At 42.5% G+C, this 22691-nt stretch overlaps 1 protein-coding gene and 1 long non-coding RNA gene across 2 annotated transcripts; one reads left to right on the top strand and one right to left on the bottom strand.

The window, feature by feature from the left end:
* Positions 1-2025: 2025 nt before the first annotated feature.
* On the bottom strand, positions 2026-14271 carry LOC119053480 (uncharacterized). Its single transcript, XR_008392479.1, has 4 exons — positions 13854-14271; positions 11592-11768; positions 3628-3752; positions 2026-2662 (listed from the first exon to the last, which is right to left on the bottom strand). It is a non-coding gene; the product is annotated as an uncharacterized LOC119053480 (long non-coding RNA).
* Positions 14272-14338: 67 nt separating this feature from the next.
* RPS27L (ribosomal protein S27 like) lies at positions 14339-18994 on the top strand. Its single transcript, XM_037151073.2, has 5 exons — positions 14339-14347; positions 15316-15465; positions 16377-16485; positions 17074-17184; positions 18695-18994. The coding sequence occupies exons 1-5, from the start codon at positions 14339-14341 to the stop codon at positions 18721-18723; spliced, it is 408 nt and encodes a 135-aa protein (XP_037006968.2). The 3' UTR covers positions 18724-18994.
* The last annotated feature ends 3697 nt before the right edge of the window (positions 18995-22691 follow it).

A 22691-nucleotide genomic window follows, 5' to 3' on the forward strand; every position in this document is an offset into this window, starting at 1 on the left:
CTTCAATATCTGACTTTTAAACACACGCACGTGCGAATTGGAATGAGTCAGTAATAGCCAGTCCTAACTTCCAGTCATTGCAGAATTCCCCTTTCAGCCACTTGGACTGTATTAAACATTCTGAGGGCTATTAGCCATAAAATGAACCTGAAGAAATGTGTAATCCTAGAGGGCCTTCTGAGTCATCAATGAAGGATGCAGTTATGTTGGTAAATTAGTTTGTGTTCTATATTTCCATTCATTTAGTACATTATTTTTTTACCTACAGTGTATAAAACAATTCACTGGGTGCTCTAAGAAAATAAAGATGAAATTGAGATAGACCATCCTGTAAGAAGCCTATGACCTTAAAGGAGAGATGGGGCACACAAGTCAATAATTACAATGCTGGGTAAAATTAGGAAATGCCAGTAATGTGCTGTTTTGTTAGTTTCTGGTTCTTTCCAAATTAATTTTTCTGTCCAAACTGGCAGTCTGCAGTTAGGCAGATTACCCAGTGCATTAGAACTTCCCGTTCCCTAGCTGCTCTGGATAAGTGAGAGTTTACGTCACTTGGTATCGGTGATGCCAGGCTTTACCAGCAGTCATCAGTATCCTCCGAGAGCCACGCTTCTTATTAAATGGCAGGCCAGGATCCCCCCGGCAAGTGGGGGTAGCCAGTACTAAGTCACTTAGTTTGGACATACACTGCACTTGAACTGAGCAGGCAAAGAAGATGAATTGCATTGATGTGAGAACATGAATTGTGGTGGGGCGGCTGCAGGTATGCTTTCAGGAGGTTGGACACTTGTGTGGGCAGCAGCTCAGTAGTAGACAGGCCAAGTCATCAAGTGACAACCAGAAATGGGGTCATATACACATATAAAGTGCTCCTGACTGAACAGATAGTAAATTTCTTCGGAGGGGTGGGCGGTGGGAAGAAGACTATGGGAGCCAGAGAAAGACCTGTCTGCCACACCCTAGAAGTGACTACCACCTGATGCTCTGGATTGACTCACAGAAAGTGCTCCTGGCTCTGCAGAGTAGCTCTGACTGAGCAGATAATGGATTTGTTCAGGGTGGGGGCGGCAGGGAAGGGAGAAGACTCTGGGAACAGGAGAAGGACCTGTCTGTCCACACCCCAGAAATGACTACCACCTGATGTTGTGGATTGACTCTTATTCTGATTTGGGCCATATCTTTATCTCTGTTTAGAAAGCAAATTTTTTTAAAGACTTGATTTATATGACCAACATGGGAAGGTCATTAAGGAAATACATCATTTATGTATCAGGAACAAGGCCTTCAGGGAAGGTTGGACTAAAGCCTTTGAGCTGAAAATCCAGAATTCAATTCCATCAGCATTGTTAACATATACACGTGTTAGCGTAACACATCAGCAACAAACCAGCATCAAGGCACACACTTTACACATTTTCCTATTGCCATCTTTGCCTTGAGAATTGATGATAAAAATACTTCTTATGTGTGGACATAGTTCCTTTAAAAGTGTTGTGAATCATTAATTTAAACAAAATTGAGGTATGAGTTAATAAGGAAGCTCATAATTTTAACTTACTTGCTTGTCAACCCAGGACTGTGATATGACTCCGATTCTGAGGGAAATTATAAGGACAGAGGGATCTGTTTTACCCGGCAGCTCCTTGCAACCCTGGCTGGTTCAAGGACACCTCCACAAAGGCAAGGTAGCACATACCCACCTGGTGGCCCAGAGGGTCATGCTTTTTTTTTCCTCCCACTTGGTCCATTTGGGCAAAACGAAAGCAGGGGTACCCACCCTAGGATCACCTGGCAGGGGTGTCTAACCCATGGCCCACAGGCTGCATGGGGCCCAGAATAGCTATGAATGTGGCTAAACACAAACTCATAAACTTACTTAAAACCTTTTTTTGCTCATCAGTTCTCGTTAGTGTTTGTATATTTAACGTGTGGCCCAAGACAACTCTTCTTCTTCCACATCTCTGGTGTGGCCCAGAGATGCCGAAAGGTTGGATGCCCCTGCTAGAGCTTTGATATCTGTTTTTTTTATGGGAATGCAACCTCTCCAGTTAAATATTTAAGTACAGAGTTTATTCATTTAATTTCTAGCCCTTATACCTACCAGAGACCATGCCTACTGCCCAGAATGAGTAAGTTTTCTATGAGAGGCAGCAGACAAACCACTTGAAACATCTTGTGCCTCTGTGTTTTATAGTTGAACAATTACTTACGGCTATCCAGATCTGTGCAGGTTCCAGCATTAACTCATGCTTTTGGCTTATTTATTATTTGGCCAGATATATTAGCTCTTAGGTCTTGGCAAGCATAACTCTTCTCCTGGGGACCACTCTTTAGAGACCCCTACCCCTGCCCTTTTCTGGTCACTCCTCCTGGCAGGGCAAGGAGTCCACAGGCCAGATGGATTTTTTACTCAGAGCCATGCCTCCCCTATTAGGTCACACTCTGGGTTCCCAGCCCCCAGAATTCTTGCCCAAAGCCCTGCTTCCAGGACTGGTGTGGGCCTCTAATCTTGATCTACCCTTCAAAGGGCCGACTGTGCCGCTGGTGTGGCACCAGCAGCCCAAGTGGTGGCCAAAAGGCGGTGGTGATGTCGCCAGAGCTTGAACATATGGGCTGGGATCCTCATCGTGTGTGTGTGAACCCGTCACGGTGTGGGCTGGGCCTGCAGGTGGGGAAGAAGGACATTGGTCTGGGCCAGGACTGCTCTGCCTGAATCACCACATTCTGGTGTGGAGCTCTGAGCAGCCGGAATACTCTAAATTCAAACCCGTTTTCTAGGTCATTAGGAACATATTTCTGTTAGGATAGAAAACTAGCTTGTTAGCTTCGGCTACAATTTTTAAGTATTTAGATACATGGTGTGTGGGTCTCCATTTTTACTCTTGTCCAGGGCCCCACCAATATGGGACTAGACCTGCTGTTGGAATAGGTTTGATTTTAAGTTTGTTTAAAATTAGAATATGAAGGACATGGTAACCGAGGGTTGCAGGGTGAGTAGTGGGTGGGCTGCTTTTTACCAGGTCGAGTGTAGCACTGCTCCCCAGCAATGTTCCAACGATGTCTCAGTGTCCTGGCCCTGCCCCCAACCCGACAGGAGAACTTGTGTGTGTGTGTGTACACATGCATATGTGTATTCAACATCCATTAAGAACCAGAAGTATGTGATTAGCTATTTTCAAATAATTCAAGCCCCACACTGCTGCTCTGGTCTAGATCATTGCTGCTTCTCTGCCAAGCATCCTTAAGCTGCTCGGAGTTAAGAGCCAGGCACTCTGAAGGCCTCTTCCAAGCAAAAAAAGAATAAACTAGACAGGGAATTGGGCCAGGTGTCCTTGATTGAACACCACTTCACTTCAGCAAATCCCTAAGCCTTTCTATCTGTGTTGTCAGCTGTAAAATGAGCAGACAGATTTGGCCCCACCGCAGAGTGGCAGGTTTAATTAATGATGACTGGGATGGGCTTTGTAATGTAAAGTTGTATATAAATGAAAAGGGAGCCCTGGAGCCCTTTTATCCAAAGTCTGGAGTGCATCCTGCCTTCTGCTGCCACAGTTAAGCCTCTAAGTCCTGATCACAGACTGCTGCAGACTTCAGGGGTCCCGACAAGCAGAGCTGGGCTCACATTACCTGGGCAGAAAGCAGGGTTTCTGGTAACAGGAGTGGCGCTCAGAGTGAGTAATCAGCACATGGTTCCGATTTCTGGCAGCACCAAGATCCACTGGTCCAGCTGGCAGCAGGTGATGGAATGGTTTCTGCAAAGTACAAAGAACAAGTGTCCCGATTTATTCTTAGGATGATCCTGGGAAGATCCTTGAGATCTAGGTGTCACGCTGAGGGGAGAGCTCTTTCTCAAAGACCTCCCCTGTACTTCTTCCTGTTGGCACTGTCATGGTTTGTTGGCTGACAGCTCACCTTAGAGGTGTTGTCTTCAGGGGCAGTGTGGGTAAAGCCTGTCTAGGACCCATTCCTTCCTTTAAAGTCTTGTGTCTTATTCTTGGGGGTCACATCCCACACTTCACCTACAGACATGGGTATGTGATTTCCCAGAAGTCACACCCAGACTGGTGAGAACCAGGGAATTGTTGATTACTTTGGCTAACATGGGATTTCTGTCCTTCTTACACAATTCATCTAAAAACATGCATATGCAGTGAATCATAACTTTTAAATACTTAGTAGGCATGCTCTCTCTTTCCCGTAATCTCCTGGAGCCTTTGTGTTTCTGGGATGGAGTAAAATATTCACTATTATGTCATAACTATGTTTGTACAGCTTCTTACTTAATTTAGGAGACCTTGATCTCCTTGAAAATCCTGAGAGGGTCTTAATCATTTTCTCATTGCCCCTGACATCAGTGCCTTCCTTAGAGGACACACACACATACACACACACATTGTTCAATGTGTTGAAAATAAAAAGACATAATGAAGGATGAAAAGTAACGGGATGAGGAATGCGGTGGAGCACAGAGTGTGTAATCAGCACATGGAGAAGAAGGCCTAATGCCCATTAGGGAGCTTCATTTTCAAATATTTTTAAATGTCTTGTTGGAAGATCTAAGTATATTATATTAACACCAAAGGCCTTCAAACAGACTTAGACCTCTATCTTGGTTCTGCAAGTTACCATTTGTGGGAACTAAGGAATGCTACTTGACCAACTCTGTGCCTTAGTTTCCTCATCTGTAAAATGGGAATAATAACACTGTCTATCTTACAGAGATGCTGTATAGATTAAATGATAATCCATGTAAAGTGCTTTACACAATGCCTGACGCAAAATGAGTGCTCATGAAAGCATCTTTATCATCATCACCATAGATTGTAGGGGAAGGAGTCTTGGTTGCTTTGAGAGCCTAAGAGGATAACCTTCAGATTTAACAACCAGCCCCCATAGTTCCATTAATGCCACCTTATTAATCTGAAGCACAATCCAGTGGGTTAGAACCTCCATATTTTCTGCATCTAGCCCCTGATTTCAGATTATATTCTTTGGATAGTTCAAGAAGTATGATAAGGTAGTTCTCATTCAGACAATATAAAAGCTGTTTTAAAAAGACACTTTACAAATTAATTACTTGAGCCTATGCATAAGTAATTTTGTTGCTTGTAAAATATATTGTTAGGCAGTGTGGATCCCTGTAAACAGGCATAATTCCAATATGTTGGTATGTTTTTAGTTTAAACTGGCTTCTCTCCTCAATATTTGGTCCCTAGATTTGATTATTCTACATGAAAAAATGTTTTTGTTGCATAATATTCAGCACCAATTTGCTGACATTCATGAAGGTGTTTTCAGTGAACAAACTGTGTCCAGCTCATGTTCAGTGGTTCAGGGAGGAAGCAGAACACCAAGCAGCAAGGCAGCCTGAAGGATGATGACTTAGACCACCGAGGGGAGTAGCCTTGTGGGGTCTCCATTCAGCCTGTGCCTCCTTTCCAAAGAGCTTCCTCCGTTCCCTGCCCCAGGGTGGCCCCAGGAGTCACTATCACCCCGAGTGCCCAGAGATGATGAGCACAGACACTCCTGACCCAAGCTGAGACAACCAGATTCTTTTCCAGGGCACCTGGAATGGGGACATAGGCCTTCTGGTCAGGCACTACTGGCCCCAGAACTAGGACAGCACATAACAGGGAACAGGCATGGTCACTTTCACTGTGTGCTCTGAGAGGCAGGAAAAACTGGGATGGAGACAGAGGACACCGAAACAGTGTCAGGGAGAAGCAGAGATGAGAAACCAGGTCACCCCTGAGAGAAAAAGAGACGTGGCAAAAAAATAGCCATTTCCATTCCCAGTGGCCTCTCGGGCTTTGTTCTGACCCCCATGAAGCCCAGCTACTCTTCCTGCCCTGGCCCTGGTCCAGTACACTCTCCATTTTAGTGCAGGCAAGCTTCGGACATATCTGTTACACGAAACCCAAGGAGCCTTGGCCAAGCGAGTGAGCTGGCGCTGAGAGAGAGGCTAAGCCAGGGATTCCAGTTACACGGGCAGGGTCTGCCTCATGAGGACTGCCTGGGTGGTCCAATCACACTGGCCTGCCAAAATCAGGCATGCACACAAGTAATTTTTGCTGATGATAAAATTGGATGGAACGGATTCAAAGTTATTCCTGAAAGAAAGTGCTCAGTCACTTCCTGATAAATAGATGGCTTTATACATGGTGCACCCTGAATTTTGTCCAACCCTGAATACTTCTACATGGTTATGTGTGTTTGTGGCTGTCATTGGTCATACATGTTGTGGCAAAAACAAAAAACACTGCATAAGCACCGGTCTCTTCTAACACTTTGTCAGTCCCCATTGCTGGCCACTTAACACTCATCCACATTTTTGGCCTTGCGCCAGATTCAGCGACAGATCCCGTCTCTAGCTGAAGGCTCTGAGAAGCCTTGTTTCAGTAGTTTAGGGGACACAGTTAGGTTACCCTGTGACTTGTCCTGCTCTGATCAAACACCCTGGTTCTGGCTTCTGGGCCTCTGCCTTCATCCTGACACTGAGTCTCAGTTTTGACTTCCTCTTGCAGGACCAGAGTCCTTGATTGTTCAGGCTTCAGCCCCTGCCTCCATAACCTGACCGAGACTGTGGTCTCTTCAAAATCAGGACTCTAATTTTCTAATGTCTATTTTTCCCAAGTAACATACCTGAAATGCAGACCAAGCTGGAGGTGTGCTACCTGTCCCTTGCCCCGCCTGGCCCACACTGCCAGTCTGGGTCACTCACACTGTTTTCCCAACATCGCCCACCATTCCACCACCCCCACTTCACCACTGCCAGTAATCACATTTGTTCCACTTATGGGACGCCTGCCTTTTGCTCCCTTCCAGACCTTTCTAACCCTGAATCTCTCTAAGTCACCATATGACCTGTTACTACTTGAAGGATCCACGTGGTCCTGCAGCTCTGACTGCCTAGCAGACCCTGTCCACTGACTTTGACTGGTCACCAGTTACAAAGCCCAGCACAGAGCAGGGTGGCAGGGGGACAGTGAGGTGTGGTGAGCCTGACATGAGCATGGGCATCCTAAGTAGATCTGGTTCAGATCCTTGCTCTTCTACTTCCACAAGTTTCTTAATGCCTCCAGAACACCAAAGGATTGTTGAAAGCAGCATATGAGATAATGTGTCTGGCAAAATTTAGCAGTTATTCAATACAAAATTTAGTATTTAATAAGATACATCTTTCTTTCTTTTTTGCAGTTATATTTTTCAACAGATTTATTGGGATATAATTCACATATTAGTCAACCCGCTGTTTTAAAAGGTATAATTCAAAGGTTTTTAGTATATGTACTGGACTTAGATTCCTTAAAATGCAATTATAGCATAAAGGGTATGAGGTTTAATAACAGTTAAAAGACTAAGGATTTTAATGAGCTCTAAGTTATATAAATCAATCATGTGATGCCACTGAATTACCCAAAAGCTTATGTGAGACTGGGCTGTATTGATGCACATATAATTCCAGAATAATACAAGTAATGGTTCCATGTTATTCCGAGCTGGCAGGGTGTGAAGTCATTGGGCCTGTTTTAAGGGGAATGTGGACGAACTGGAGCGCGTCCAGAGAAACAGAAAGGGTGATGAGAAAGTGCAAAGACTGCTTGTAGGAGCCTGGGATGTTAATCCTGAAAAAGGAAAGCCACCCTCAATGAGCTCGGGGGACGTCATTTGGAAAATAAATGAGTGTGTTTTTTATGTTCTCTTCCTGGGCCCGAATCCAGGAAGGGTTAATGTGAATTTTGTTAATTTAAATTAAAAAACAAGGAGATTTGGCCCTGGCCAATGTGGTTCAGTTGGTTGGAGTGTTGTTCTATAAACTGAAAGGTTGCAGGTTCAATTCCGGGTCAGGATACATGCCTGGGTTGTGGGTTTGGTCGCCTGTCTGGGTGCATGCAAGAGGGAGCTGAATGTTTCTCTCTCACACTGATGTTTCTCTTCCCCTCTCCCTCCATTCCCCCCTCTCTAAAATCAGTCAGCATGTCCTCAAGTGATGATAAAAAAACAAAAACAAAAACAAAGCAGATTTTTACAGGATATATGGAAAAATTAGAGCCCTGGACAGGTGGCTCAGCTGGTCGGAGCATCATCTCATCCACCAAAAGGCTGTGGGTTCCATCCCTGGTTAGGGCACGTAGCCAGGTTGCCGCCTGAGGCAACTGATGGATGTTTCACTCTCGAATTAATGTATGTTTCTCTCTCTCTCTCAAAAAGCAATAAATACATTTGTGGGTGAGGGATTAAAATATAATAGTGATAAAAATAAAATTAACAAAAGAAAAAAAAAGAAACAATTAGAGCTGTCTAAAATTGGGATGGACTGTTTCTTCCTAACCTGAAATTCTGTGTTTAATGTAAACCTGTTTATTTGCAAGTCAGACAGCAATGTGTTATAGAACTCTCACTCTGTTATATGTTGTGCTCAGGTAGGCCAAATAATCCAGTAGGTCAGCTCTTCTTTATTCAAGGTCATCTATTTTGGGCTTGTCTAGTCGTCTATTCTTTCCCTGATGTTTCATTCCCACTCTCTGCTTTTTGATCAAGGAAAGAGAATAGGAAGCCCCGAACTTCCTTTTATTTTCATTAGTAATTCTGATGGTAGGGGAAATATTCCTAAAATAAGTCTATGGCATTACCTGAACAAAACATTGTGCTCATTTATCTCTTCCCCATTTTAGTACATGACTTTGTCTTAGTACCTGACACTGGCCACAGTGGCAACATGTATGGAAATTAGCAAACACTACAGGTCAGTAACACAACTCTCCTGCCCCAGCTCATTTCCCAGTGCTCTGCTGCTTCGGTCTAGGCTACCCAATGACTACCAAGCTGGCACAGTTAATAATGAAGGTAGACCTTCTATAGATTTTTGGACTATATGTCTCTATAAAAATGCATACTTAGAGCCAGTGGTATTTACTTTTATCTAAAGGCAATCTGAAATTTAAGTAGTTTAATATAGTTAACTAGTTCCAGATGAGTGGGATACGTAGGGGAAAATATTTGCAGAAGACTAGAGTCACTCTCCCCTGCCTTCCAGGCCATATCTCTTTTTCCTTTCGGAAAACCTATAATAACCATGGTCTGCACAGCTACTAATGGAGTGACCACATAACAGACTAGGAAGGCATCTCCAGGACAAGGGCCCTTAGCAAACAGAAAGATAAGCTGTGTTGTCCAGTGCTTGGCCTGCACAAGAAGTGGCTTCTTGTGCCACCTTTTGGATTTTGCAAGAACAATCACTAAGCTTTTTATCAAAGGTAAGACTCCTGCAAACATTTTCTGCAGATGGAATGTATTCATAATCTTCCTTAAGGCATAACTATTGTAAAAACATTGCATTTTACAGTTCATTATGAAGGAAATCACCATCAGGCCAAGATTCCTAGAGCCAACTAATTTCTATATCATCAGCAAGCTCTAGCAACCACAACTGAGCATTTATTGAGCACTTACAGTATGCTATACACTTTAAAGCATTATCTTACTTTATATTCATTTAACCTTATGAAATAGGTATAAACATTTTCATTTTAAAGATGGAGAAACATAGAACTTAAGTGGCTATTAGAGTTAAAAAGTTTCTGTGCTTCTAGGAAACAGGGTTTATATTAGCTACTTCTTTGTATACAGTAGACATTCCACAGTTGAATAAGTTTTTTCATATGAATAAATAAAATACCATTCTTAATACTTTGAACCCTTGGGCTCATTAGCCTTTTAATCTGATTTTATCTAATGGTAAAAGAGAATGATTTCATTTATTTTGCCTGTAACACACTTTCCAAGGGAAGCACTCACTATAATATCTCGACAACCCTAAAATGACTTAGGATTATTTTCCCAAGTTTAAAAACAAGTTAACTGAGGCTTAGCCAGAATTAAGTGGTCATTTGGTTGTTTTATCATACCAGGTTGAGGCAGAGGAAAGGTCAAAGGCATGTGTCACAAAGAACCTCATAAAGTTACAGCTAGAATAGAAGGGCTACAGGGAAACTAGAAGGGCAATAGTTATTAGTCCTCAAAGAATGACCATCAGGTTAGTTGTCTTGAATGTGGCACTCGGGGGTCTCATTCAAGCACTTATTATGCAGTTTGAGGCACGTGGGGAGATGAGACCAAATCATGATCTTAAGAAGGCTGTGGACTTTTAGGGAAGAGAAGACATAGATGCATAAACATAAAAGGAGATGAAATTACAGTATAGTACAAGAGCATAAAACAAAAGACCGCACAAGATAGAAATAGTTATTAAGCAATGATTAATGTAGGCAATAAGTGCTGCAGGAGTTCTGAAAAGGGAGAGATTACATTTGCATACATTTTTTGTTTACCCAGCATCTTCACAAAACATCTTCACTGTGAGATGTGAGAAGACAATAGAGTCTGAGAGAGCACTTGGCCTCTAAGTAGCTCACTTTCTTCCCTGGAGACTCATGCAGATCCTGACTCGGAATGTCTGAAGTGGGGCCTGAAGGTTTACATTTCCAAAAACGTCCTAGGTTTTCCCAATGCTGCTGGTCCATGAGGTGGCAAAGATCTGCATGGCTAGGACTCTGGGCTGTCTCCCTTAAGGTGCCCATATCCATCTCAAGCCACGACCTGTTAAACCCGAAGTGCTCCATAGTCAGAGACGATGTACATCTATCTCTGGGGTGACTAGGTTGGATGACTGAAGAGCTGATGGACCACATCCACACAGCCTTCCAAGCTAAGAAGGAGCACATTCCGGCAGGGGATCCCCATGTCTGGGTTCTGGCAGATCACAGATGGCCCATGCAAAATGGGCAACTGAAGTTAGCATATTGTAGGGACTATTTACAAGGTTGAGGCAGGGTTAACAGAAACCAGCAAATGATTATAAGGTATCACCTCAGGTAGAAGGGCCAGAAGGGGAGGAAGCAGTGATTAGAATCCCATGAGAGCTGAGGGAAAGGAACACCTGAGCAACTGAAACCCTTAAAGAAACACAGCCACTTGGGAGAAAATGGCCCATCAAGGAGAAATCCATGGGAGTAAATAAATAAATCCATGGGGACCCCAGCACTGCTCTTCTCCTGCCCCGTGATTTCCTGCTGATGCCTCCCATGAGTCTAACCCAACTAGAAACCAGAGGGCGAGAGAGCCCAGCTGTGGTAGCCCATCAAAGGCAGCCTCCTGGGCACAGACTGAGTGGTTTAAACAACATATATTTATTTCTCAAAGTTTTGGAGGCTGGGAAGTCCAAGGTCAAGGGCATCAGCAGATTTGGCGCCTAGAGAGAGTCAACTTCCTTGTTCACAGAAGACACAGGCTTCTCACTGTTTTTAAATGGCAGCAGGTAGCTCTGAGGCCTCATTTATAAAGGCACTCATTCCATTCACAGGGCTCCACCCTGATAACCTAACCACCCTCCAAAGCCTCCACTTCCCAGTATGAACATATTGGGGATTAGGATTCAACATATGAATTTTTGGGGATACTAACATTCAATCTGTAGCACCAGCTCAATAAGGGCTCAGCCTCAGTCAGAAATTAAGTTGGTATGAAAAATAAAGAAAATGACAGCATAGTCTGTGCCTGAGACTCTTATCCCCTTATGGAGGGGAGCTTACCTGAGAGTGTCAAACATCTTTATGAACGACAGGCAGGTGTAAACTCTTACAATGGAGCTTCTGGAACAATGGTTGTGACTCTGTTGAAGAAGTGGTATGTAGAGAAGAGGTGGGCTTTCCAGAGGTTGCTGCTGATTTCAGGAATGTGTTGAGAATAAGTCATGTGTACTTTGAAACCTGCAAGCAGTGGGCAATAGAAGGAAGAGAAAAAAGAATGCAACCTTTTTAAAGTTTGCTAATGACACAGATTTCTCTGAGCTTCTCAGAAAAAAAATGCCTAGAAAGGCAGGAGTGTGAAAAGTTACTTAGGGCTCCCACCTCACACCCCAATCCTTTCTTAAAAACAAAACTAAACTAAACCTCTGACCATCTTTCTGGGAAAAGAAGGGCATGAGCATGAGGAACTCTAACCCAGAGGAAAATGGGACCTGACCTACTTAGAACCAGTCCTGGCCAGCTTGAAATTTAGCATGAGTTGGGTTCCCAGCTTACTCCCGACCAGCTGCGAGTTTTCCCAGTGTCCGAAGTCGGTAAAGGGGGAAGGGAGAGGAGATGGCTGCACACTTCTGAGGGGAATGGAGCCAGAAGCTGACTGGGAGAGCTCAGTAGCACCTTCTTAGACCTGGCCAGCTCAAACAGCTGGAGAGCTCTTAGGCAGTAAACAGAACTCCAACAGGCATTTCCTGGTTCTTTGGGAAGCCAGGTGGGAGCTCCTTCTGCAGGATCCCAGGGGACAGTCTACCAAGGCAAAGGGACTCTGGGCCCCTGCATCTTTCTTCATGTTCCTTCATCTACCATCTGCAAAAACCAGAGGGAGATTTTAGGAGAAACTGAGCTCTGGAGGGGGAGGCAGAGTTATAAAAAGAGTTCAGGTCTTCTTGCCCTTGAGAGTTTTGTTTCTCATGCTACCCCAGTTTCCAGAAGTTGGAGGTTTTGATGCTGTACTGGACACTGGTTAAGGAATGGAAGCAATAACTAGGCCTGATCATTAGAAGCTATTCCGATACCTAATATAGATCAAGTGCCAAAATAAATTCTAGGTTAATTAAGAAGTCAAAGAATAATGATCACAACAAAAGAATTAGAAGACCCTGACTTGTGTAGCTTAGTGGATTGAGTACGGGCCTGTGAACCAAAGCATCACTGGTTCGATTCCCAATCAGGGCACATGTCTGGGTTGCAGGCCATGTCCCCAGGAGGGGCTACATGAGAGGCGACCATACATTAAGGTTTCACTCCCCTTCTTTTTCCCTTCCTTCCCCTCTCTCTAAAAATAAATAAACAAAATCCTAAAAAAAAAGAATTAGAAGAAAGTATAGGCAAATATTTAGCTGTTCCTAAGGTGATCAAGGCATTTCTTTAAAAAAAAAAAAGCAAACTAATAGGTTTAAAATATAAAAGCATACTTGGAGATACTGTGGGTTTGGTTCCAGACCACTTTAATAAAGCGAACATCACACTTAGGACAGATGTAATCCTTTTGCTGGTGGAGGGTCTTGCCCTCCATTTGTAAAACATGCAACATGTGATGTGCAATAAGGCAAGATGCAATAAAACAAGGTATGTCTGCATTATACAGTATATATGTACATATATAAATTTACTGTATGATTTTTAAATCACCAAAAACTAAAATTAATAAGACAAAACTAACAGAAAACAAGTCGGGAAAATATTCGGTTAATATCCTTAATATAGAAGAACACAGAAGTATGAAATAGACAACCATCCCAACAGAAAAGTGCTCATAATGAGCAATAAGCATATGGGAAGTATTAATACGACAGTGAAATATGACAAAATACCATATCATTCTTCTGGATTCACTGACATGAGGAAAAACATAATATCCAATATTGTCGAGGGAGCAAAAAAGGGGCATTTTCAAACATTTCCACCTGGAAGGTAAATTGGTTTGACACTTTTGGAGGATAATTTGGTAGTTTATCTTATATAAGTCTGCAAATGTGCATGACTTTTAACTCAGCAATTCCTCCTCCAGAAATTTATCCTAAGGAAATAATTGAGTATGTGCACAAACACTTATCTACAAGAATGTTTACTACAGTGTTATTTTGTGAAACATTGAGGGTCGGAAGTATTGATTTTGGGATTGACAGAGTTGGGTGGTGGATACATGGGTCTCCATTATTGTATTAGTTTTCTATTGTTGCTGTATCAAATTACCATGAAGTTTGTGGCTTTAAACAACACAAATTTGTCATTTTACAGTTCTCCAGTTCCGTCTGATCCAGGTCTCACCCTTCAAATTGAGGTACTGGCAGGCATGTGCCCCTTCTGGAGAGTCTAGGGGAGAGTCCATTTCCTGTCCTTTTCAGGCTTCTGGAGGCAGAACACATTCCTTGGTTCATGGCCCCCTTCAGCCATCTTTAAAGCCAGCAACATAGCTGGCTTCTTCATCAACACATCTTTTTCTTTGATTAGCTTTTTCTGGCTTCCTCTTCCACTTTTAAGAACCCTTGTAATTACATTGGGCCTTCCCAGATAACCCAGGATATTTTTCCTGTTTTAAGTCAGCTAATTAGTAACCTTAATTCAACTTGCCATCTAACTACAGGGCCTGGGCATTAGGACACTGAAGTCTTCGGGGGCCATTATTTTGCCTACACAAGTGTATTATTCTATATACTTCTTTCTGAACATAGTTAATATTTATTATTATTTAAAATATTAAATACCTAACTCCAAGTTAGCATTTGGATGAAAGGAGGTTATATCTTCAAATGATGAACACTGTATGTACCCAGTAAAAGTCATAATTAGGAAAATGTTCATTATATACTAAGTTCGGGGAAAAAATGAAGTCTAAAAAGGAATAGGCACAAGATGATACCAATTATGTTAAAACTCAAAATAAACTTATATGTAAGTGAATAAGTGTGGAAGGAAGGGCATAGGTCAAAATGTTTAACATGTTAATCTCTGTGCAGTGATTTTAATTTTCCAAAATGTGTATTTTGCATATATTATGTTTGTAAACAGAGAAAAAGGCAATTAGAAAGTCTATCTAGGACAATTCACTGGTCAAGGGTCTTCCTGGTTTCTTAGCTTTCGATCACATTCCCTCACACACTCATCCCTCAAGCTTGTCTTCCTCATCAAAACTATTTCAGACCTGTGACACACTGTTTTCAGGCCTGAGCTGTCCATTCTGCAAAGTTCACACACCCCCTGAAGGACAGGAGGGAGCCTTGCAGTGACGTAAGCACGGTAGAGAATCCATGCTTCTTAAAAACTTTGTTAGGGCCAAGCAAACCCAAGGCACAGCCTCAGCCCATAAAGAACTTTAGTAGTGTCTTGGAAGCCTTGAAGCACAAATTAGGAGTCTATTCCATAATCTCCCTGGCACATATTAATAGTTTTAATTAGTAACATTGTTTTTAATACATAAAGGACAGTGTCCCAGTGAAAAAGGAGCAGATGGGCTTGGCTGCCAAATCGTGACTAGCGACGCCACCCGAATGCCCTTTCCGTAGCCTGCGCAGGAGGGGGCTTCCCGGCCGGGCACACAGCGTGTCCCCTGGTCCGGGCTCCGGTGGCCCCAGCCCTGCAGCCCGTTAGGTTCGCGAGGTTCGAGGTTCACAGAGTTCGTGGGGTTCACGGACTCCGGGCACTCGGACCGGCACAACACTCACGTCTCTCCTCCACTAGGGACGCGCGAACCCGGCCGGAGCCCTAGCAGACCACCGAGAGGAGCGGCTAGAGCGCACAGCGCCGCCCCGCGGCCCGCCCCTCCTCTCCCGGCCTCCTCTCTCCCGGAAGTTGGTGCCCGGCGCCCCGACCGCTTGCACCCTGCCAGAGGTGTCGCCTTGGAGAGCTGGACGGCTGGCTTTGCGAAAGGATCGACATGCCTGTGAGTTGTTTACTTTCAGCCTTGTTTCGGGTTTCTCAGTGTGTCCACTGGCCGGGGTCGGGTCAGCCCGACGGCTCCGCGGGCCCCTGGGGCTCCGTGCGGAGCTTGGCGACTCGGTTGGGATCGCACAGCCCTTCGCGCGCGTGGCGGACTTGTTGGGACTTGGCTGGCCAGCGACTTGTGCGGCCCTGCCAGGGCGTGGGGTGGGGACACCTGGGCTGGGCGCTGGCGTCGGTGGGGGTGGGGGCGTCAGCGTCCCCGGGGGTTTACCCGTCCGGGTTTTTGGTGGGCTCGCGCCACGAGGTCGAGGTGTTTAAAGTCCTTTTGGCTCTCTGAGGTTGGGCTCTTTCGGGCTTTTCGGGGTGCTCGCCCCCTCAGCCCCCTCTCCGAAGCGATTGTCGGCTTGTTTACTTTTTCAAACGGACTTCGCAGTTGCCTTACGCGCGGCCGCTCCATCCGGGACGGTCACTCCTGCGCCACCCGGAGCTCCTGTCAGATCCGGGAACCAGGGCGGGAACCAGGGCGGACGGGAGGGCGTGGGGTTGCCCGAATCTCCCCCGGCCCGGTCTCGCCCGTCTCAGCGGTTTCTCGGCGCAGCCAGGTCGAGGTCGTGTCCTCGCTTCGCGCCCGGGTTTTGGTGGTTGTTAATGGGGACCGTTTCTCAGCTGAGCGCAGAAGAACAGGGTTAGCCGTTCCATATGTTTCCCGATCGTCAGGGAGCGCCTCTGTCGGGCCCGGGGGAACGCCAGCGTCACAGAAAGTGCAGATGGACGTTAAACTGTAAAAAGTACCCCCCGAAATGTTGCCTCCGCTGAGTATGACTGTTGTTTTTGCATGCGTGTGTCACGCCTGGTTGAATCTGCCAGCATTGTGTTTCCATTTTAGTAGTAATAACAGGCTGTTTTATTCAGTTGGCTAGAGATTTACTACATCCGTCCTTGGAAGAGGAAAAGAAAAAACATAAAAAGAAACGACTGGTTCAAAGTCCAAATTCTTACTTTATGGATGTAAAATGTCCAGGTACATTTTCAAATTTAATTCCTTTCCCAGTGAAAATCTCAGTAGTGGGGGGTGTATATTTTTAGGGTCCTCTGTTGAGCCGAAGTGGGATAACAGAATTGAACCTTTTCGTAATAAACTATTCAAACCGCTGTAGAAACATTTTGGGGAAAGAGGGATGAAGATGAGTCTCCAAAGGGAATATGACTTTTGATTTACTAAGTCCTTAGGCTGATAAGAGGATGAGTTTTCCTTTTCATGATGCAATGAAAAGTCTGTTGATTCTTCAGTGTGAGGCCGTGCTGCCCAATATGGTGGCCGTTGGCTGCGTCCGTGGCTGCTGCGCCCTGAAATGTGGCTGGCAAAATGGAAATATTCTTTAAGTGTAGAGTATACACCAGATTTTGAAGTAGCACCCCCCCGTTATTGATTACATGTTGAAATGATAATATTTAACAATTTTGTGGCTACTAGAAAAGTTTCAGTTACACGTACAACTTGCTATCGTACAACACTTAAGTACTTAATCCTTTGCAAAGTCTTTACTAGAAATACGTTGAACAAGTGCCGCATTTTCTGCTTTTCATTTTTAACATGGCCCCTTTTTAGGCTGCTACAAGATCACCACGGTCTTCAGCCATGCACAGACAGTGGTTCTCTGCGTAGGCTGTTCGACGGTGCTGTGCCAGCCAACAGGAGGAAAGGCCAGACTCACTGAGGGTATGTCGTGCGGCACTTTCTAACCTAGTGCTGAGATTTTATCATTGTAAATGTCTCTCCCTTCACTAAAAACCAGTTTAAAAGAGATCCTAAATTCAGAGTTACCAAAATAATTTTGTCTTTTACTATGTACACTTTCAGTAAAGAGTGCCCTATTTAATTGGGTAAGTTTATACTCTTGACCTTGCAAAGAACTCCTTTGAATATTATTTTTCTTAGTTTGGAACACTGAATTCTGTTGTATTTAGTCATGTAGTTTGCCTAATTTTGAATATTAAATCAGAATGGAGCAAAAGAATAACTATATACAATAGGACATGGATTTTTTTTAAACATAGGATTTAAAATTTTCTCTTGTAAAGAATGTGTTTCATGTGTATTGTAAGACTCAACAGTTATCATTGTTAACTAAATAACAGATAATACGTAAATTTAAATGCTAGAGGTTTGATATTTATGGGTACCTACTTAATGGTTAATAAAAAAAATCTAATTTTGTCTCGACTTGTGTGGCTCAGTTGGCTGGGTGTTGTTCTGCAAAGTTGCCGGCTCTGCTGGCTCAATATCGGGTCAGAGCACACGCCTGGGGTACAGTTCACCCGGTTCAGCAGCATGTGGGAGAGGCAGCCTGTCGATATTTCGCTCTCTCCTTCCTCCCTCTTTTCCCCTCTCTAAAAATAAAAAAATTAAAAAATTAAAAACCTATATATTTTAATTCCCCTCTAACTTTTGTGCAGTAAGTAAAAATAATAGTTATGTATAAAGTTTTCTGTAGTACAACTTACAGATTTAGAATTCCATTATCATATTTGAAATTTGCTTGTAGATTTAGAATTCCATTATCATATTTGAAATTTGCTTGTGATATTTTTGGGAGCTGTGAATTCCATGTTGTTCTCACTGGATGAGTTATAAGTGGATTTGTAACAAAATCAACATCTATTTGCTGTGACCTGGTAGGATATAAGAATGAAGTTAATGTACTTGTAGTATTTCCAAAACCTTTATATTATGCCAGTGTTGAGTTTTAACTGATGAATTCAGGCTCACGGTCTTAAATACACTCTATCAAAGCATTTGAGAAACAAGAGTGACAGTTATAATCACATCAGAGTAAATTCAAATATAAACGATTTATTACAGCAAATTTCTGGTATAAAAGGATAAATAACCTGTATATCAATATTAATGTAATATTCCTAAAACACAAGTTTTTTTACTTAAGTACTTTTTGCCATTAAAACTAGACCAAAGAGCCCTGGCTGGTGTGACTCAGTGGGTTGAATGCCAGCCTGCTAACAGAAAGGTTGCCAGTTCAGTTCCTGGTCAGGGTACAAGCCTGGGTTGCAGGCCAGCTCCCCAGTTGGAGGCGTACAAGAGGCAATCAATTGATATTTCTCTCCTTCTCTTGCCTTTTTCCTGTCTCTAAAAAAATTAGTAAAAATAAAAAATACATATACCAAAAATAGAATAGACTTGTGTTTAATATGCTGTTGTACTTCTATTGCAGGGTGTTCATTTAGAAGAAAGCAACACTAATGATCCACACAGCTTCCTGAATTTGTGTTATATCACAGAAAGCCTTATCAGTTTAGTAATTCTACTTAATCTACCAAGATAACATAATTACATTTAATTTTGTAAGTATACAACAATGATTTCCTATTTTGGTGTCAGTTTTTCAATAAAGTTTTGATTATGGGAAAATTCCCCGTTTTTCTTTTTTTCTAAGTATGTGTGCATGTTATAAATTAATATATATATCTTGTATGTGACTTTGGTTTAAATGTATAAAATATATATATTCTGATTCATTTGTGCTTCATTTCAAGAGTGGAAGCCCTACATACTTGATTTTTAGTCCTTTTCCAAATTTCTCTAAATGAGGCTAAACAATTACAAGTGGAAAGAAGTCTCTTGTTATTTATAAATATAATTTTGCTGTTGTAACTCTGGAAACACGTTTTAGAAGTACATATTTAATATAATAACAATCAAAGTGTAATGCCTTGGATTTATGTGGCCCTGATAATACAGCATAATTAGGACTGCAGTTGGGGCTTGAGTTACAGGGAGCTCCTTTTAGGGTAGAGAATTGTCCCTGGACGGGTGACTCAGTTGATTTTGTAGCATTGCCCTTACCTCAAAAGGTTGCAGGTTCAATTCCCAGTCAGGGCACATACCCGGATTGTGGGTTCTCTCCCTGGTCAGGGCACATATGGGAGGTAACCAATCAATATTTCTCTCTCCCCTCTCTCTCTTCTCTCCCTAAAATTAATAAAAGCATGTCCTTGGGTGAGGATTAAAAAAATATATAGCATGGATTGAAAAAATTTACAAACATGAATATAAGATCGAGAGATCAGCAAAAGCAAGCAAGAAAGAAGGAGACAAAGTACATCCACTCATAGAAAGCTACTTTCTTTATACTTCAACCAACTCAGATATCCCTCTATTTACCTTTATAAATCAAAGTGGAAAGTGAAGAAATGGGCTTAGGGCCTAGAATGACAGAACAACCTTTTATTAGGGTATATAAAAACATCAGTTGCTTTTGGAATTTTATGAATTCAGTGTAATCTCCAATATACACCATCTATGGCTGTTACAACAAAATTTCCCAGTATGTTCACTACAATAGGCCATTTGTGGAACCAGTCTCCAAGATGGCTCCCAATGATCCCTACTTCTGAGATTCACCCTTTATATAGACTTCCCCCAAACTGAATCAGAGTTGGTCTGTGTGACCAATAGAATTTGGTATAAGTGATGTTACATGTCTTCCAGGGCTGGATTATAAAGTACATTGTGGCTTTGCCCTGTTCACTCTTCACCTAATCTAAAGGAGGCCTTTCAGTCTTTCTGTAAAGATAGTCAAGCATACCTATGGAGATGCCCATGTAATGAAAAACAGAACTCGTGTCAAATCCAGCAAGCCCTCTTGCCTATAGCCACAAGGGTGAGCCATCTTGGAATTGGATCCTCTAGCCCCACTCAAGCTTTCAAATGACTGAAGCCCCTGTTAACATATTTCCCACAACCACACTAGAGACCCTGAGCTAGAACCACTTAGCTAAGCAGCTCCCAAATTTAGGAAACATGGAAATTGTGGGATGGAGTAATCTGTTACACAGCAATAGACAACTAATGCACACACTAAGTGAAAGAAGCCAGACATAAAAGGCCACACATCGTATGGCCTCATTTATATGAAATGTCCATAATAGGCAAATCCAAAGAGATAAAAAGTAGGTTGGCAGTTTCTAGAACCTGTGAGGAAAGAAATGAGAATAATGGGTATAAGATTTCTTGAGCGAAGATGTTCTAGAATGGATACAAAACCGTATGGGCATACTAAAACCCACTGAGTGCATACTTTAAAAGGATGAACTTCATGGTATATGAACTGCGAATTGTACCTGAAATAAGTTTAATAGATTTTGATACTGGGAGAGTGTAGCTCTAACAAAAACAGTTGTGGATTTGAAACAGAGCAGTGAAGAGAAGTTGGAAGGACTTTGAAGACAGTATTAGTGCAGGCCCAAGGAGCCTTGACAAAACTGTTGGGAAGTATTGGGTTGGCCAAAAAGTTTGTTCAGTTTTCTTCTGTATGACAGCTCTAGTAGTGCTTCGTTGTCTTCAACTTCATTTGAAACAATTTTGTTACATTGTACTGGAACAGCTATCATAGCAGCATGCATTTTTTAAAAAACTTAACCAAAATTGGTCAATTTTTGTGCAGCCATTTTAATATTGAAGATGAAAGAAGATGCACAACATTTTCAGCATATTATGCTCTCTTTAAGGAAGGTAAAAACACAACTGAAACAAAGAAGATTTGTGCAGCATATGGAGGTGCTGTGACTGGTCGAACATGTCAAAAGTGGCTTGCAAATTTTCTTGGTATTATTGACATTTTGGCCAAATAATTCTTTGCTGTGGGGCTGTCTTGTGCACTGGAAAATGTTTAGCAGCACCCCTGGCCTCTGCCCATTAGAAACCAGTAATGGGAGATAACTGACATACTCAGAGTATCCAAATCAATAAAGTTATTGGTGAAAATGAAAAATGTGTCCTTTATGGAAAAAGCTAAACAGATTTTTTTGACCAACTCAATATGATGGCTTTTGAGGAGGCTGCAGTGTGAACTTAAGGAGAGTAAGTTAAATCTTACTAGAAATTGCCAGAAAAGGCATTATTGTTATGTAGTGGCAGGAAGTTGAGCAACACTGTTGCTTGCAGGGACATAGAAAATAAGTGATAACTGGGTGATCTGGCTGCAATTTCCAGTGTTCATTCTGCTTCCTGGCTTCTTGCTGCTTATATGAGAGAGGTAAGTTAAATGAAAGACTACTAAACAAAAAGGAATTCATATCGATAGTTTTTCAAAAACTTCCCAGATTCCCCAGATGGCAAAATAATGCTAAATTTAAGAAATGGCTTCAAGACAAAGACAAAATAGAGGGAACTTTCAGGGAAACATGATCTAAAGATGAAATTGAAGATATAACCCTAAAAGTCTTAAAACTAGAAAAAAACCGAGATGTTTTATTAGAAATTTAATGGTGTTTTCTCCAATTGTCTCATCAGAATCCCAAGCTAGAGGTGGCTTATTTTAAAGAAATTTTTGGGTATGGCTTTTGTTTACTACCATGAGTCCCAATGAGATTTGTAGGAGGCTAGCAAAGTTTTGAAGATTTATATTGGAAGATACACTGCTAAGTAAGACTGAAAGGAGAGAGTACAAGAGGCTGTTGGACCCCCACATATCTACAAGGAGAAAACAGACTGAAAAAACGTCCCACTAAGCTGCACACACATGCTGCCTTACGTTAGAAAAGAGTAACCCAGAAGACAGAATCAAGAACCCAAAAATACTTAGCCAAGTATCAAGAATTGTTCCCAAGTCTTGAATATTGATCAAGGAGCTTCCAACCTGTGTCTGGTTGGATTCTGCAATTCCTATGACTTGCATGTTTTCCATTTCTCCACTATTTGAAGAGGATCTATAATAATCCTATATATGTCATGCCATTGGATGTTGTACATGTGAGGGGCAAATAACTTGTCTTTAGTTTACAGGTCTTCAGATCAATAGAAACTGTACTTGAGTTACTGTACTTAAGGAATTACCCACAAGGAGCCTCATTCACCCTTAGACCTGATTTAGATGATGGATACTGGGCTTTGAGCTGATAACATAATGAGATGAAGTTTTGGGAGGACTTGGGAGGAAGTAAATGTATTTTGCATTTGGGAAAGCCATGGATCATTGGGAGCCAGAGGTTAGACTATGGTAGCCAACTTCCAAGATGATCGCTACCTCCTGATATTCACACCCTGAGTAATCCCTCTAAGAGAGTATCAGCGTTGGTCTGTGTAATCTATGCAAATGTGATGGCACATGACTTTGGAGACTAGATTATAAAAGACAGTGACTTCTTCCTGGCTGGTTTCTTGATTAACTTGTTCTGGGGAGGCCAATTACCATGACATTAGGATAACTC

Source organism: Artibeus jamaicensis, unplaced genomic scaffold (genome assembly GCF_021234435.1).
Source record: "Artibeus jamaicensis isolate MK-2021 breed Jamaican fruit bat unplaced genomic scaffold, CSHL_Jam_final contig_548, whole genome shotgun sequence".
NCBI lineage: Eukaryota > Metazoa > Chordata > Mammalia > Chiroptera > Phyllostomidae > Artibeus > Artibeus jamaicensis.